The sequence below is a fragment of the Mastigoproctus giganteus genome, chromosome 2 (assembly GCF_048544385.1).
Source record: "Mastigoproctus giganteus isolate SK-2022 chromosome 2, ASM4854438v1, whole genome shotgun sequence".
NCBI classification, from domain to species: domain Eukaryota; kingdom Metazoa; phylum Arthropoda; class Arachnida; order Uropygi; family Thelyphonidae; genus Mastigoproctus; species Mastigoproctus giganteus.
In genome coordinates this window covers 95,934,366-95,951,511 of record NC_143576.1, presented here as the reverse complement: position 1 = coordinate 95,951,511, position 17,146 = coordinate 95,934,366, and the positions used below count along the sequence as shown (strand labels likewise).

Here is a 17,146-nt window from a genome sequence, read left to right as displayed (position 1 = left end):
CAGTTCACAAAGTGGGATCAAGGGGTGACACAAGTAATTAAGACAAGTTAGTTTAACGTCTGTTCCAGGGAAAATAATAGTCACTGGTTAAAGAAGCACTGCAGGAGCACAGACAAGGCTGCAGTAATAATTCAGACACAGCATGAGTTTAGGAGAATGTCTTGTCTGTCTAATTTGATTGGATACTACGATGTGGTCGCAAAGGAACTGGATGCAAAAAATAACTTTTAATATCATCCTTTTATTTCTGGAAAGCTTTTGATACTGTTGCAAATTGGAGCAGCATGGCATTAAGGGCAAATTGCTTCTATAGATAAAGGGATGGTTGAGTGGGAGAAGGCAAAGTAGTAATCAATGGGCATTGCTCTTCGTTGACTAATGTTATTAGTGTTAGTCCCCCAGGTTTGGTGTTGGGCCTCATTGTTGTTTTCTATATTTATCAATGATATTAGTAAAATAATAAGAGGAGTTTACCTCAATATAGTGCATAGAACACTTCCGTATGATATCCTCCAGAAATTAAAACGAAAAAATCGACAACTTACCGGTACATTAGAGTAAAATATAAATAATTAAATAAACAATTTAACACAATTCAAATATTCAAAAACTGTTTTGAATATTTTCATTAGATTCTTTTAATTGCGTTAATTTGATTTTTAATTGTTTTAAATTGATTTGAATTGTGTTAAATTGTTTATTTAATTATTTATATTTTACTCTAATGTACCGGTAAGTTGTCGGTTTTTTCCGTTTTAATTTCTGGAGGGTATCATACGGAAGTGTTCTACGCACTATATTGAGGTAAACTCCTCTTATTATTTTACTAATATTATTATCAACGTAGAACATATTGAGTAGTACAGCTCTGATTCATACTATCTAATATTTATCACATGATATTGATGTAGACATGTCAGGCTTAATGCCACAGTTTGAGGAGGATAACAAAGGTTGGTAGGGTGATTAATGACAATAATTACAGTATGCTACTGAAACAGGATCTAGAAAAGTTAGACAGATGCTGAGAAATGGCAGTTGATGTTTAACATTGACAGATGCATAATTTGCATTTGTCAATATTAAACCTGATTGTAGTACCAGCTGTGTAGTACTACAATCAGGGTAGAGAAACTTATAAAGACCTGGGGATAATTGTTCAGTCTGTTATGAAATTCTCTTGTCAGTGCAGTCCAAGCAGCTCATGGGGTTTTGTCAAAGTTATACAGCAATTTTGCTAGCAGGGATAAGGTGGTGATTATCCCATTGTATAAGGCCCACATCTTGAGTACTGCTAGCAGGTCTGGAGGCCTCATTTTAGGAAGGATGTAGAACTGCCAGAACAAGTACAGAGAAGAGCAATGAGATTGGTGAGGAGGATAAAGGGGTCTTCTTACCAAGAAAGGTTTCACTTCTGCAAATTGTAGCATCGATGGATTAGGCACCTGCGAGGTGATTAGATTGAAGTGTTTAAGGGTTTGAATGAATTGAACAAACTCAATGCTGATGGGATTCCTCCTTTTGCTTGGACTACACACATGGGCAATTAATTGGATGGAAATTTGTTACAGCAATCAACCACCCACTGGCTCAAATTCAAGTTGAGAAATAACGGTTGCAGAATAGATGTGCTGAAATTTGCATTTAGCCAGTGGGTGGTTGATTGCTGTAACAGATTTCCATCTGTAGTTGTGGAAGTTGATAGTGTAAATAAATTCAAGGAAGAACTAGACAACAAATTATTGGATAAAATGAATAGGTGAAATGTGAGGTGTCGGGGTTTTTTTTTTTTTTTTTTGCTGATGCTGTATAACCTTACTTTCTTGCATCATGTGACACTAGTAATGCTAAAGGTTTGTCAGCTTCCATTAGCCTCTTGCGTTATTGATTATTTGACTAACATTGATACATCTGAGAGAATCTTTGCACTTTCCTTTCAGGTTTATCAGTTTCTTAGGTATATTAACAAAGCTGTGGCACAGACTTGCCCATTCTTGAAATTAATTGCTCAGATACAGTCCCTACTTATCTACATCTGCTTAAACTTGCATGGTATGAATACATAATGCTGTTACTGAAGTAGCTACTCAATGTACATATCCATTAATTGTGATGGTGTTGGCTTCTCATACCTCCATCTTTCAGCAAGTATAAATATCCCATATATCGGTGATATTTATACTTGCTGCTGTCAGCATTTCTCTGAGGTTCATCTTTTTCTCTTACTTTTGGCTCTTTTTATTATCTGCACTAGACATGCACTGCTTCCTTTTGTGATTGTAGATTAGTATTTTTAACCTGTAGTTCTTATCTTGTACTTAAGAGGTGGTCCATCAAAGGTAAATTTCTTTTTTGTATTATTTTTATTGACAGGGTTCTTCCATGCTAATAATAAGTCTATAATAATATATTAAGACATTTCTGTTTTAATAAAAATCAAAATATGTAAAAGATAATTATGGTTTGAGTGAAATTTATTATACAGAGTAGGCCAAAAGTAGGTATACAGTACTGATCAGGTCATGTTTAGTCTCTTAGGTGCTCAAAATGTCCTCCATCTTCCTGGAACCTGTCCCCTACACTGTGACACACAGTAACACACAAATTCTGGTTAGCACCAGTGTCGATAAATGCTTGAGAGATGAGCTCCTTCAATTCGTCCACTGTGTGGGGCTTCCTCTCAAAAACCTTCTCCTTTACTATGCCCGAAAAGAAAAAGAAAAATACAATGTTCTTATTAACCTGTAAACTAAAAAGATATAATAATGAAAAATAAAATAAAAATACCATGACCCTGATCAATACTGTATACCTACTTTTTGCCCACCCTGTATTTGAAAGGTCATGTGTAACATTGGAAAAGTTTAGTTGCAATATCTAAACTTTACGAACATCTTTAATATATACAAACATAATATATATATATCACAATATATATTTAAAAACATTAAAACCTACACGTTTAAATTTTGGCAGTACTTTGGGAATGTGCGTGCAAGCCAAATTTGCCCTGTTTTTGGGATTGAAGGCACTCATTTTTGTTAATTAACGGTATTTTTTAAAATTACTGTTAATTTTCAAAAGTAAGTGCACATTAGGTGAGTAAGTGAACGAACAAGTTTTTGTAATACGTTTAGAGAGTTACAATGGTGAATTGCATAAACTTACACCTGTGTAATTTTTCAAGTTTAAACAGGACAATATTGTATTTAACTAATGTTTAGTTTTCTTATTTTTGTTTATTTTTTGCTCTCCTTTTAGGGATAGAAAGTTCCTGGATAAAAATTGTCATTGCTAAGTGATTTGAATTTAGTTACCTAAATTTGTATTTTAATTATCTTAGGCACTGCTAAAAAGTCCAAAAGATTTATGTTTTTAAATGAATAGTTCATCTTGATGTTTATTAGTGCATGTGATATTTCTTTATAGTCCCTCCGTATATTTTATGTTATGACATGCAGTATGTAGAGAGACAGCTTGGTGATCTCTGTTATTTAACTTTTACAGCCCAGGATCTTCGATCACATTCTAATGCATTGCTACTGTCTTTTGAATCAAAGTACCCAAAAATAAAAACTAACTTAACAGCTGTTGTAAAATTATTCAGTAAGTATATTTTATCACTTTAAATGAAAGTGTGTGGGAAGATGAATAAGACTTTGCATGTTTTATGTTCTTTTAGTAAAATGAGAATTTTTAGTCTGTGTTATTCGTATTTTCTCTCAGCACAGCAAAATGAATTGAAGGATTTGTCACAGACGAGTCTCAATTAATATTCTAAACTTGTGCCACCAATAAATAGCATGTATGAATTTAGTCTTATTTTTACATTATTGTTGATTTTGCAAATTGCTGTGTATGTTAACAAGACATCTGAGATCATAAACTCTGGTGATAGATGGTGCTGAAAAATTATAGTGCAGTAGCCACCTTTTTACAATTATCTTTAAATGAGAATACAGTATAAATATTAAAATCCTAGATATCTTAAATTTTTTAAAATTTGATATTAGGTAATTTTTATAAAAATTCAGTAAACCTTATAAATTAAAAAAAGTAAATTCTTTAAAATTGTAAAATAAAAATGAATGCTGATGCAAAACTAAATATGTGCTGATTTCCTGGTAGTCTCCACCATTAATGTGTGGTAATTACATTAGAAATTGTAAAAAACTGTATGTGTAGATGTATGTGAAAATGAAGAAAACAGTAACTAAATTATATATGAGGATGTCGAAGTCTGTTTTAATTGTGAAAATATTTGCATTAGATGTTCAAAATACATTCCTTGTAATCTTAAGAATGAAGGCAAGGGAGTGATACTTATCAGTGTGAGCGATTTTAAACAGCCAATGTATTGTCAATCCACAAAGATGGTTCTAGGAATGAAATAGGCAACTACAGACTAATTACTTTTTGCTAGCATTACTAGGAGAAATTTTTAATAACTGATTTTTAAAAAAAAAGTATTGCCTAAAGGACATATATAATGATATTAATGGTAGTTCTTGCCCATTAAAAATTACTAGAATGGAAGGAAAGCACTGCCATGAGAAAGATATTTTATTAATGGTATTTATCTGAGTTTTAACGAATAATGGATTTTATTGAGCTATAGAATAGCAAAACCTTCAAGTTTTGAGAAATTCTATTAATAGGGAGATTTGGTAAGAATGCAAATTAAAAGATGCATTGAATCCCCAAAAAGTTCACCTTGCTTGGAAACTTTGTCATTTGGTGGGGGGGGTGTTAAAGCTAGTGAGGAAAGTAAAGAACCAAAATGCTTGCAGACATTTTATTCTTTCCAAACACATTAAGCCTTACAGTTATTAAAGAAGGTAAGTTATACATCTATTTATAGAAACCTTCCCTAATCTTCCTATTAACTGATCAGTAGTGGTTTTGCAGAGCCACTATTGAAAATTAATGCAGAAGCTTTGGAAAAACAATATAGTGCTATTAGTTGAGCTTCTGAAAAATATGGAAAGAATAGAAGGAATAATGCATGTAACTGGAAAACAGCAAAGGATGTATGTCAAAAATAATTTGTTCCATCTTGCACAGAATGCATTCCAAATCAACACGTTTGGATAATGTCTCAGAAGTGTTGGAAACACTTTAGCAAAATTAACACACTAGCATATTCTGTACATGAATGATGGCCTTTGCTACCGTACAATCACAAAGCATGGGGATATAGTATTATCTTAAAGCATTCATAAGAAGACTAGAAACTTTGTTTTTACAGAAAAGCAGATACAAGTGAGAAAATTTTTCACATTTCTTGCTTTAATAAAGTATAATTGCAGTCTAAGAATGAAATTAAAATAGTGGAACTAAAAATATAAAAATTGAAAGAATGTAAATTAAAAGAATGTAAATTAAAAGATACATTGAATCCCCTGAAAAAGTGCACTTTGCTTAGAAAGATTTTTTTTTTTTTTTTTTTTTTCAAAAAAAAATATATATATATTTTAAAAAATTAAGGCTAGCAAGGAAAATAAAGAACCAAGATGCTTGCAGATTTCTCACATATGTGGCAGTTAAACCATATAAAATTTCCAGATTCACCTATTAAAATAGTGGGGAAATTTTTTTTTATTATTATTATTATTATTACTATCTAATTCTTACAGCAATTTGGAAAAGTTAATTTTCAGAGGAGGCAAGTTCAAGTGCAAGTTTGAGAGGAGGTATCTATTTACTGTCAAAATCATTTGACAGTAAATAGATACCTATCTGCTGTTGCTTACGTTTGTGCAAGAGTCACTAAAGTACTTAGGCATCAGTGAATTATATCTGTAAATTGCTTCTCTATGAGAACTCGGGATTCTAGGGGTGAGACTGTTCATCTTGTCTGAGAATAACTGAAATTCAATTTCTTGCCTCTTTATTATTTTAAAATGAATATTCAGCGTTTTAAAATAATCAAGAAGTCAGACATACATTAATTTTAATAAAACTACTGTTAAAGTCATTACCCATACCATTTCATGAGATGGAAATCCTTAAAGAAAGCATGTATATATTTATCAAACTTTACTGGGAGAAACATCAAAAGTAAGTGGGTGATTAATCTTTTAATGCAGCTGATGCATAACTATTGGACAAGAAAATTGACTGCTAAATAACCATCAGTTCCTGGCACTTTCAAGAAAGTTAGATGTCAGAGTGAGGTGTCGAAAATTACAGTCTACTGGTGGTCTTCATGGGAAGAGCAGATACGGCTCCAAGAGAAAGCAATATTCTTGATCTGATTATCAGCTCTGTTAGGGATACTAGAAGAAAAAATACAGGTGCATGTATACAATGTACACTTATGCTAGAAGTATAGTAAACAAATTTTTGAATTTTGAGTACTCATCAAATGCAGACACAGTAGGGATATTAGAAGCATGGTGCCATTCAGACATGGGATGTGGTATTTGCATATAGTGAGTAGAAAGTTTACACACAAGATGGAGGGGGAATAGTGTGCTTGGTTAAGAAACATATAGAATCTAACATAGTTCACCCAGTTGTTGGTGACCAGAGCAATATTATCAGTTTGGTGTGACATAAGTGCTGAGGAAAACTAATGTAAAAATATGAGTATGCCATAGGCCAAATGACTATGATAGTATAATGTACTATCATAGTCATTTGATAATGGGGGAATTTCTTTCCAGATATTGATGGAAACTTATGGGTTGATCACTCACACAGTAGCAGAAAATTTCTGGGTTGATTAGATAATGTGTTTCCTACACCAGCAGCATGTTAGAGAGGCAACAAGAGAAAGCAATATTCTTGATCTGATTATCAGCAGTAACTCTTCGTGCATTAAGAATCTGTAGATAAAAAAATCAGTAAGTGTAAGTGTTCCATGTAATGATGTGGGTGATTCCATGTCAAGTGGCCTAATTTTGAAGATGGTCCCTGCTCAGCCATCATCAATTTTGTTGAAACTTGGTGTAGATGTTTAAACGGGTTTCCAAAGAAGCTGTGCAAAAATTCAGTTCAAAATATAGTATGCTTGAGGCACCAGCACCTTTTTTGTGGAGGTCACTTGTGTTATGTGGAGCAAAGCACAAATTTTCAAAGTTTTAAGTGTTACTGTTACACAACATTGAGAGGTAGTGCTCTGAAACTTAGTATATCTAGTTAACTTTTGGCAGAGAATGCAAAATGTTTGGTGTCCAGGCTCAAAAACCTTCACATTTTTTATGATGCGGTCTAAAACTGGCACCAAAAATTTGTCACGACAAATTTAAGCAAGACTTTTGAGTCATAACTTTGAAATAAAAACCTTTGGGCATTCCATTTAACATCTGCATTAATTCAGCCTAACTAAATATGAGCTCTTATACTTGTTTTCTGGCCACGATATTTTCCTTCAAAGACAGACTCAAGATTTGACCTATCTTTAGGGGGCAAATATCTTAATGTGAGACACCTTCAATTCTCTCGTTTTTGCCACCATTGGAAAGAGCAGGTTTTAAGCAACATGATTCGTGGTTTTTCAGTTTTGTGTCTTGCTATCTAAGGCCTAAAAAATGGCCTTAAACATTTTATATTTTTCACATAATATTTGCATACTTATTTGATGGTGAAGTTTCACATCTCAATAAGGACAAACTATTGCATTTACAACAGTGAAATTTTCTGCAATTACTGTGCCCTTTGGTTTTAGGAGTAAGGATATATTGCCAATGCACAAAAAGATTGTATTTTTTACAATAGGGGTGCAAATGACAAGAAAAGAAATTTCATGGGGTTCTTTAGTGCAAGTTCCTAAGCCTGAAAAGTGGTCTTTATTCAGGATTCCAGGCATAAAGATGATGTTCTATTGGTTTCTAAGCTTTAAAGAAGTTATAACTGCAACAAAATTTATTTAAAATACAATACAATTTGAAATAAGCAAGTGAATGTGAAGATATTCGACTGGAATTTTTCATTGATGGTTGATATTACTACTTCAGGCAAGCTATATTGTCATTCCATTGTTGTTTTTGAAGCTGGAAGATTGACAATTTGTTGGAATCCAGCAGAACTCTTGTCTAGCAGGCCAGTGAAATGAGCAAGCTGCTCCATGAGGGGTGCATGAAATTTACCAATACATCATGTTCTTCAAATGAAATTTCGCAAATATTTCCAATCCACCAGTTATTGTCATAAATACAGGCAATGTATTGACCAGGTTGTAAATTAACAATTGGCACATATTGAATATTGGTTTCACTAGTCTGATCTACATGAACTACAAGTGATGATAGTGTGTCATTTGATACTCTGCAAACACGAATCTGTCTTGCATCAATAGGAATGAAGTGATTTTCTCTTTTTCCAGCAATAGTATGACTGTCTATGAATCTTTTCTCTTGAAATGGCCTTATTGCTCAATTTCCTCTTTAGAAACAAAACAGAATTTTATTCCAGTCACATACTTCTCACAAAAATTCAAACATTTCTTGGCCCAATTGAAAAACAAATGGATTTGATTTTCAATTGGGCGTTGGAGACTTGCATGTGCTGACAATCGTTTTATTGTTCCAATTCCATCACATGGTGACTTGCCATGGTTAGTGCCAAAGAAATTCCATTCAGCACTGATATCAGAATCCTTCTGATGATAACACAAGTTAATAAAATTCTTGAAATTCTTGTATTGAGCTGCAGAACCATCACTGAAGTAGTAAATGTGCCTGATTTCTGTCATGAAACTCTTCAAATATTTAGTTAAGTTGGTTAGAAAAACATGCACTGCAATTGTCATGTCGAAGGCAGTCACTGATTATGCAGAAACTTATATTCTGAAGTTCAACATCCTTGTAATAAATGACAAATGGATGCAATGTAGCCTGGCTATTCTCCCAGTGGAACCCTTGAACAACATCTTGCACAACAAATGAATAATTTTCTGCAAAATCCATCAAGATGACCAATTCTCCTGTCATTAGGCTTTCCTTTGTTGACTTAAAATGGTAGCTTTGATGTTTAGCAATGCAGTGATGATAGGAAAGGTTAAATATCTTTGTAATCGACTCTTCAATAAAATCTTCTATTCTTAATTGCTTTGTGTCCAGTGTATCTCTGTCAGTGTGTATCCATTGCTTGAATTCAATAATATCTTCTGGTTCATTGTTTTCAAAAATATTCTGTAGAAACTTTTTTAATTCATCTATTATATTACTTGTTCAGAAAGCTTTTTTTCCACGTATGCCCATGATTCCTCCTTCTGCTTTAAGTTTTCTAGCTTTCTTGACCATTCTCTCTGAGACACTAAACTCTTCCATTGTTTTCTTTATGGACCAACTAACTGGAGCTAGTGTTAATATTTGAAGTTTTTCTGAATGACTTTATACCATCAATTTTTCTTTCAATTCTTTCAGCAGCTCATTGTAATCTAAGTAATTTCTGCACTGATGACTTGTACTTGGCTCCATGATGTCATTTGGATCCAAGCCACCAATAGATGCAATTTTACTGGCAATTACATCTTTTACTTGACTTGCCTTCCTTTTGGCATAGCCTTGTGAGTCTCCCTTAGCCGTTCACTGAAATTTCAGAGGAGAAATACCAATAGTCATCAAACTTATGTTCAAGCTTTCAGTCACATGCATTTTGTCATTATGGTCTGATCCAGATGAAGTTGATGTTCCTGTTGCTGCTTTTTGGCCGTTGGACTCTTTTCAGCATGATGGGCCCAGCTTCTGGCCTGGTTTTATGTCTACCTTTGTTAGGTCGTTCAGGTAGTCTGCCATTGACAAATCAATTGGTTGTAAACTCTTTTCACCATATGATTTTTCTTGTGGAAAGGATTGCAACATGAACATTGTAAAAATTCAAATTTTGTCAAAAGCAAAGCTTCATGATGTAGACAAATTGTCTTCTTCACCCAGTTTTAATCCACAACGTTGACTTATCAGCTGTTGTTCTTCAAATTCAAATTCTTTAAATAATTTTAACCCAGTTTTGCATGTATAGGATAGCACATGACATTTAGAATTATCCATATCTCTAGCAAAATCTTCTGATTCCATAGCTTTCATGCTGGTTAATAAGTGGATGTTTCTGCAAGCAATTAAAACTTAATTTACTTTACTACAGTCAAACAATAAAAAAAAGAGGAATAAAATAAACAAACTGTTCATCATGAAGATAAAACACATTAATAACAGCATGGTTCAAATATCAGCTATTTATACTTTTTTGTATTATTCTAGAATGTTTATCAGTGTTTTTTTTGGAATTTAAGAATATTCAAGGATTCTAAAATACTCTATAATATTCTTGGCTATTCTTATAGAATATTTCAGAATTCTAGAATATACTCTATTTCTAGCTTATTCTAAACATTAGGCAGGATTAAGGGAGTGTTCTGCTACAAAATAACAATATGGCACATAAAACTACTTTATGTTTAGGCTTAATTTTAAGGCCTTAAGTGCAAATACACAAAACAGATAAACCATGATACTTGTAGCTGAAATTCTTCTCTTTCCAGTGGTGGCAAAAATGAGAGAATTGAAGGTGTCCCACATTAAGATATCTGCCCTTAAGATAGGTCAAATTTGACTTTCAAATTTTGAGTCAATCTTTGAAGGAAAATATCTTTGCCAGAAAATAAGTATAAGAGCTGATATTTAGTTAGGCTGAATTCATGCAGTTGGTAAGTGGAATGTCCAAAGAAGAAGGCACCAAATGTTTTCATCTCAAAGTTTACTTTGAAAAGTCTTGCTTAAATTTGTCACGACAAATTTTTGGTGCCAGTGTTTTAGACCACATTGTAAAAAATGTGAAGGTTTTTGAACCTGGGCACCAAAAGTTTTGCATTCCGTGCCAAAAGTTAACTAGGTATACCAAGTTTCAGAGCACTACCTCTCACCATTGTGCAACAGTAACACTTAAAACTTGGAAAAATTTTTGTGATTTATTCTGCATAACACAAGTAACCTCCACAAAAAAGGTGCTGGTGCCTCAAGCATACTATATTTTGAACTGAAATTTTGCACAGCTTCATTTGAAACCTGTTTAAACATCCACACCAATTGAAGATGGTCGAGCAGGGACCCCTAGGCCACTTGACATGGATTGACCCATGTGGAATTTACTTAAAAGATCTAACTACTGATTAGAGTAAAACTGTGTGAGACCATTGTAGCCAGCTTTCTAAAAGTAAAAGTACTTCCCTGTGCCACTGGCAGTAGTTTCATACAAAGAAAAGTAACCAACTTCTTAACTTACATAAACACTAGAAGGAAAGGGACGAATCACATTGATCCACTAGGTACGAATAGTGTAACTGCTGATGTTCCTTCTCAGGTTGCTGACCACTTGAATAGATATTTTGCATCTATGTTCATGTTTACACATGAATTTTTTTTAGGGATGGGGATGTCAAAAGTGTATGAAATTCTGACTGGCAGGCTAAATAATTTTTGTGATAACTTAAAGGAAAGTGGAAGAGAAGTTGCTGAGGCTAAACCTGATCAAGTGCCTGGTGAACATGGGATCTATCCAGTTATAATAAAAGAGGCAGTAAAAGGCTTAAGAAAACCTTTAGCCATAATTATGAGAGCATCTTTGCATTTCAGAGGAGCTCCCTCTGGACTGGAAATTTGCAAATGTATTCCCATTTCACAATGTGAAACCAAAAGGGTGACGTGGGTAATTAAAGAAGTATTACAGTATCCTCTTAACGGGAATGGAATTATACAGTAATCGCAGCATGGTTATTTTGTGTGGGGAAGGAACCTGTCTGATCACTCTGATTAGCTGCTATGATACAAAGGAACTGGACACAAACAAATCATATATCTAGATTTCAGTAAAGCTTTTGACAGTGCTCTATGAGGAACACTGCTGTACAGATTGGAGTATTGTAGCACTAGAGGCACATTACTGCTATGTATGAAGAGATGGTTCAGTGGCAGAAAACAGAGGGTGATTATAAATGGGCACTGCTGTTCTTGGATTAATGTCATTAGTGGAGTCATTCGGGGTTTGGTGCTAGTCCCTGAACTATTTTACGGTATTTATCAATAATATTGATGAAGGCATATCAAGCTTGTTGCCTAAGTTTACGGATGATGCAAAGAAGGATTAATGACAGAAACGAAACAGTACTACTTGATTGCCTAGCATTGGTAAATGCTAGGCAATCAAGTAGTACGGTCCTTGAGGTTGTCACAGACATTCTCTCAGATATGCCAGACAAGCTGTACTTGCTACCTGGGAGTCTAAAACGCTGATGGAACTGATATTTGGGTGACACTCAAGTCAAGTGGACCCAATTTCGGCGAAGTCCGGACGGTCTGTGACAGCCAAATCCTCTGCTTTCACCTTCACGATGGTGGGACTGTTAGTAATCCTGGGTATAACCTCCATGAACAAGCACATGGTGGGTGACCACCCAGGTGTGAACCAACGTAAGCAGGGGTCGAGGTGTGGCGCCCACACCACATGGAGGAACGCCGCCCCTCTATGTTACCAGGCAGTACTAGGTGGTAGATGACTCATCAACCGGTGAAATACCACCACTTTGCATATTGGAGGCTTGAAGTGGTGGAACCGATGTTTAGTCTCTAGAGCTAAGTTCCGGTCAACCCTTCCCTATCTCTTCCATCATGCAGTATGATTGATGACTTTTGAGGTTATGATGAACGTCGTGGCGAGATCCAATATTCCTTACATTTCAAGGGTACAGCTCTAAAACGGTTTTCACAGGCCGGCCGCTAATTAGTACACCGGACCGAACCTATTGGTAACTCTCTAGGAGGCTTCCGGATCAGCTAGTGTATAATCTTGCTACCTCTACTCTGCCAGATAGTGACTGGAGGGAGTCCGAGTAGTGTGTATGCGGGGAGCATTGTCGAGGCCACGTTATGTCAAGGATCTGGGTATATTCTTACCACATGTACGCCATATCCAAAAATTTCATTACTTCATACAGCATGTCCCACCCACTTTTTCTTACTATTGAATACACCATGAATTGTCAAACTAATAGAACAAGCTTATCTGCGAAAAGATCTAAACCTCCCAAGGACTTCCTAATTCATTTCACAAATATACGTGGTCTCAATTCTAATCTCAACGATGTCCATTTCCACTTGCAGTCTGCCAAACCACATGTACTTTTTCTGACAGAATCTCAGTTATCGGTTGATTCAACTACTGCTCATCTCAGATGCCCAAATTATTCGCTGTATGATTCCTTTCGCCTCAAAGGTGGTACTTGTGCATATGTCCGTTCTGATATTCCCTGTCAGAGACTTGGCAATTTGGAATCTCCTCTCTTCGATCTTCTCTGGCTTAAAATCTCTCTACCTCATTGTGTCAAATTCATCTGTTGTCTCTACCGTTCTCCCAACTCCACTAATCACTTGGAGCTCTTTGACTTCCTCTCGTTGCAACTTGACTTTCTCCAGTCCAACTTTCCTAACAGTGAGGTAATTTTCCTTGGTGATTTTAATGTTCACAACTCCAGCTGGCTTCCGTTTTCTAGTCACACCGACCCAGCAGGTGGAGATGCTGAGGCTTTTGCAATTACTAATGACCTAGCACAGATGGTTCATTTACCTACAAGAATACCGGACAATCCGAATCATACAGCCAATACGCTTGATCTTTTTCTCACAAACAACCCTTCTAAGTACACGGTCGAAGTGAGAGGTCCTTTAGGCACTTCAGATCACAACTTGGTGATTGTCTCTTCTCCAATGGAACCTTTATCTCATGGCTATTCCCAACCTCGTGTTGTTTGGCATTACAAGAATGCAAGATGGGATGACCTGCGTGAATTCTTTTCTTCTTTTCCTTGGTCGGATTACTGTTTCAAAACTTCTGATGTCAACGTTTGCTCAGATCGTGTCAGTGAAATTATTCTTGCAGGAATGGAATCCTTTATCCCACACTCCACTTTAAAATCTCATCCTTTATCTAAACCTTGGTTTTCCAATAAATGTGCTAAGGCTGTTCAAGAGAAGAATGTTGCATATCGTAATTGGCTTGTTTCTAATTCTTCAGTTTCATTTTCTGCCTACACCAAAGCTCGCAACAATTGTAAAGCAGTTATTAATCAGTCCAAACTAGAGCTTGAACAGGCTAAGAATAGAAAACTTGCTTCTTGCCCTAATGGTAGCCGAGCATTCTGGTCTCTTGCCAAAACTATTGGCCGCAAATTTTGCCCATCTCTGCTTCCACCTCTGTCCAAACCAGATGGTTCTGTTGTCACTTCAGCCAAGGATAAAGCTGACCTGCTAGCATCCCATTTTTCTTCCAGCTCATGTATTAATGAACTTGGTAAAACACCTCCCACCATTCCCAACACGGTCCATTCAATGCCTCCTGTGGTCTTCCGTCAAAAGGATATCAGAAGGATTTTGATGAATCTTGATGCTAAGAAAGCTCCAGGTCCTGATGGTATTTCTCCACTTGTTCTCAAAATCTTTGCTCCTGAACTTACTCCTATTCTTTGCCGCCTTTTTTCACTTTCTTATTCCAAAGGTGTTTTTCCTTCTGCTTGGAAATTTGCTCATATCCAGCCAGTTCCTAAAAAGGTGACAAATCCCTCCCATCCAATTATCGTCCCATTGCAATTACTTCTACTCTTTCTAAAGTAATGGAGAAATCAATTAACCTCCAACTCTTCAACTACCTAGAAACCTTCCGTCTGATCAACAATCACCAGTATGGATTCCGCCAGTGTCGATCCACTGGTGATATCCTGGCTTATGTGGACTACTTCAATGGAAAGGTTCGGTGAAACACAAGTTGTTGCTCTTGACATCTCAAAGGCTTTTGATCGTGTTTGGCATAAAGGTCTTCTAAACAAGCTTCCATCTTATGGTTTGCCAACTGTTTTTAGTAATTGGTTATCCAGTTTTCTCTCTGATCGCTCACTGAGGGTGATGGTAGATGGCTCTCTGTCTTCTAACTTCTCCACTAATGCCGGTGTCCCCCAAGGTTCAGTTCTTTCCCCCACTCTGTTCCTCTTGTATATCAATGACCTTCTTCCATTGACTGGAAATCCTATCCATAGTTTTGCCGATGATAGCACATTGCATTCAACTTTCCGTTTTGAGAAATCTTGTCCTGCTCAATCAGCTTCAACTTCTCAAAAATCTGCTACCAATTCCTTAAATGCCGATCTTCAGGTAATTCTCCAGTGGGGCAAAGACAACTTAGTTAATTTCAACCCTTCTAAAACTCAGTCTTGTCTTATATCTCGCAAAAAGGATTCTTCTGCTCCTATGCTTATCTTTAGTGACACTCCAATTTCTAGGCAAAAGGATATATCTCTTTTGTGGATTGCCCTGACTTCTAATCTCTCTTGGCACAAGCACATTACAAATATTGCTTCCTCTGCATCTAAAAAACTTGGTTTTCTCTTTCGCTCTCGGCGTTACTTTTCTTCCAAACAGCTGCTCACTCTGTATAAATCGCAAATCCGCCCTGCCATGGAATATTGTTCCCACATTTGGGGTGGTGCCCCCAAAACCTCTCTCAGGCTTCTTGATTCCATTCAGAAGAGGGCAGTTAGGTTAATTAATGACTCATCTCTAACAGAGTCTCTCCACTCGCTCTCTCATAGACGCACTGTTTCTGCTGCTTTCCTCTTTTACAGATACTTCCACGGGCTCTGTTCTTCTGAATTGGCTTCAATAATTCCCGCTCTCTCTCTTTCAAAACAGTCCGAACACGTGCCGCCACCAGCCAACATCCATTTACTGTCCAACTTCAAACCCACAGAACCAACTTTTCATCTTCCTCATTTATTCATTCAACTGCCGTTTTCTGGAACAACCTTCCTTCATACGTATTTCCTGAAAATTACAATCTACAGAAGTTCAAGTCCAATGTCAACAAATATCTTCTTTCGTCTTCTCAACCTCCAACCCAAGCACGGTACTAAGTACTATAGGTTCTAATACCTCTCGTGTTTGGGGTTCACATAAAAAAAAAAAAAAAATGCTATGTGCAATCAAGTGGTACTGTATTGGTAAATGCAAGGTAGTGTATATGTGCAGCAGTAATTACTGAATAATATACCAATCAAGTGGTACCACTCAAGGGTGGGGAATGGAGTAATTGTAAAATCTGACATGATGTTCTGAGCAGTTCAGACAGGCTGCTAGGACATCTCGTGAGATTCTGTGAATGATGTATAGAAATTTTGCCAGAAGAGACAAGGGGAGTGATTATCCCATTGTAAAAGTCAGTGGATAGGCTGCATATTGAGTACTGCATACAGGGTCTGGAAGCCTCATTTTAAGAAAGATGTGGATCTCTTGGTATAGGTGTAGAGAAAAGCAAGCAGATTAGTTAAGAACACAAAGGGGTGCTCTTACCATGGAAGACTTGAATTTTGCAGGTAATTGCTATGTACAATCAAGTAGTACTGTACAGGAATCCCTCGATTAGCGCGGTTTATATTTAGCTACCAATTTTCGATTAGCGCAGTATTTTGGTTTGACCTACAGAAACTGAGGCTGGTGATGCTACGAAAGTCAGTACTAAGCTACAAATGCAAATACATTGCTAAAGTATGCATAACATTAGAGAACATTATAGAAACACATCGCTTGTTTTCTGAGTGAACACGTGGCTCTGTTCATGAAAGGGAGTTACTGTTTATATCGCGTCACATCATACTTTTTCCATCTAGAAGCGTTATCGGGAAATAAACAAAAACGAACGCAAGATACAGTGTGGGAAGCTAGTTTATTTTTCTATCATACAAAAATAAAAAGAAACGGATTATTTCAAACTGTATTATTACAATAATTGAAATATTTTCTAACATTATACACTCTGAAGGACAACACCAGCTGCAGCACATTTATTGCATACATGCAGATCAGTTGCTTTCAGTTGTTCTTGCGTTGTGTGTTAATGTGCAGACTTATCTCCCGCCATTACTTGTTGTTTACAGTAATTACTGTGCATACTAATTAATTACATTAATTTCTATATAAATTTTTTATATATTACGTAATTATTAACTATAATAATTACTATAAAAGGAGAAGTGTATCTGATAGTGCCTCCGGTAAAAAGAAAAGTGATAACATTAGGTGAAAAATTTTAAGTCATAAAAAGATTTTTAAAATAGTGATAGTAAAATACAAATTTCTCCGACATCTTGGAATGCCTGAATCAA

The 17,146-nt window shown here is 35.8% G+C and overlaps 1 protein-coding gene across 4 annotated transcripts in view; it reads left to right on the top strand.

The window, feature by feature from the left end:
* LOC150089441 (cubilin-like) overlaps nt 1–17,146 on the top strand; it is a 321,441-nt gene that overhangs the window by 174,512 nt on the left and 129,783 nt on the right. For all 4 annotated transcript variants that reach the window (XR_016548045.1, XM_090389480.1, XM_090389481.1 and 1 more), the window contains one exon: nt 3,508–3,606. Coding sequence is in view for 3 of the 4 variants with exons in the window: in XM_090389480.1 (XP_090245606.1) it covers nt 3,508–3,606 (99 nt within the window). In the remaining variant the exon portion in view is untranslated. The remainder of the gene's footprint in view (nt 1–3,507; nt 3,607–17,146) is intronic.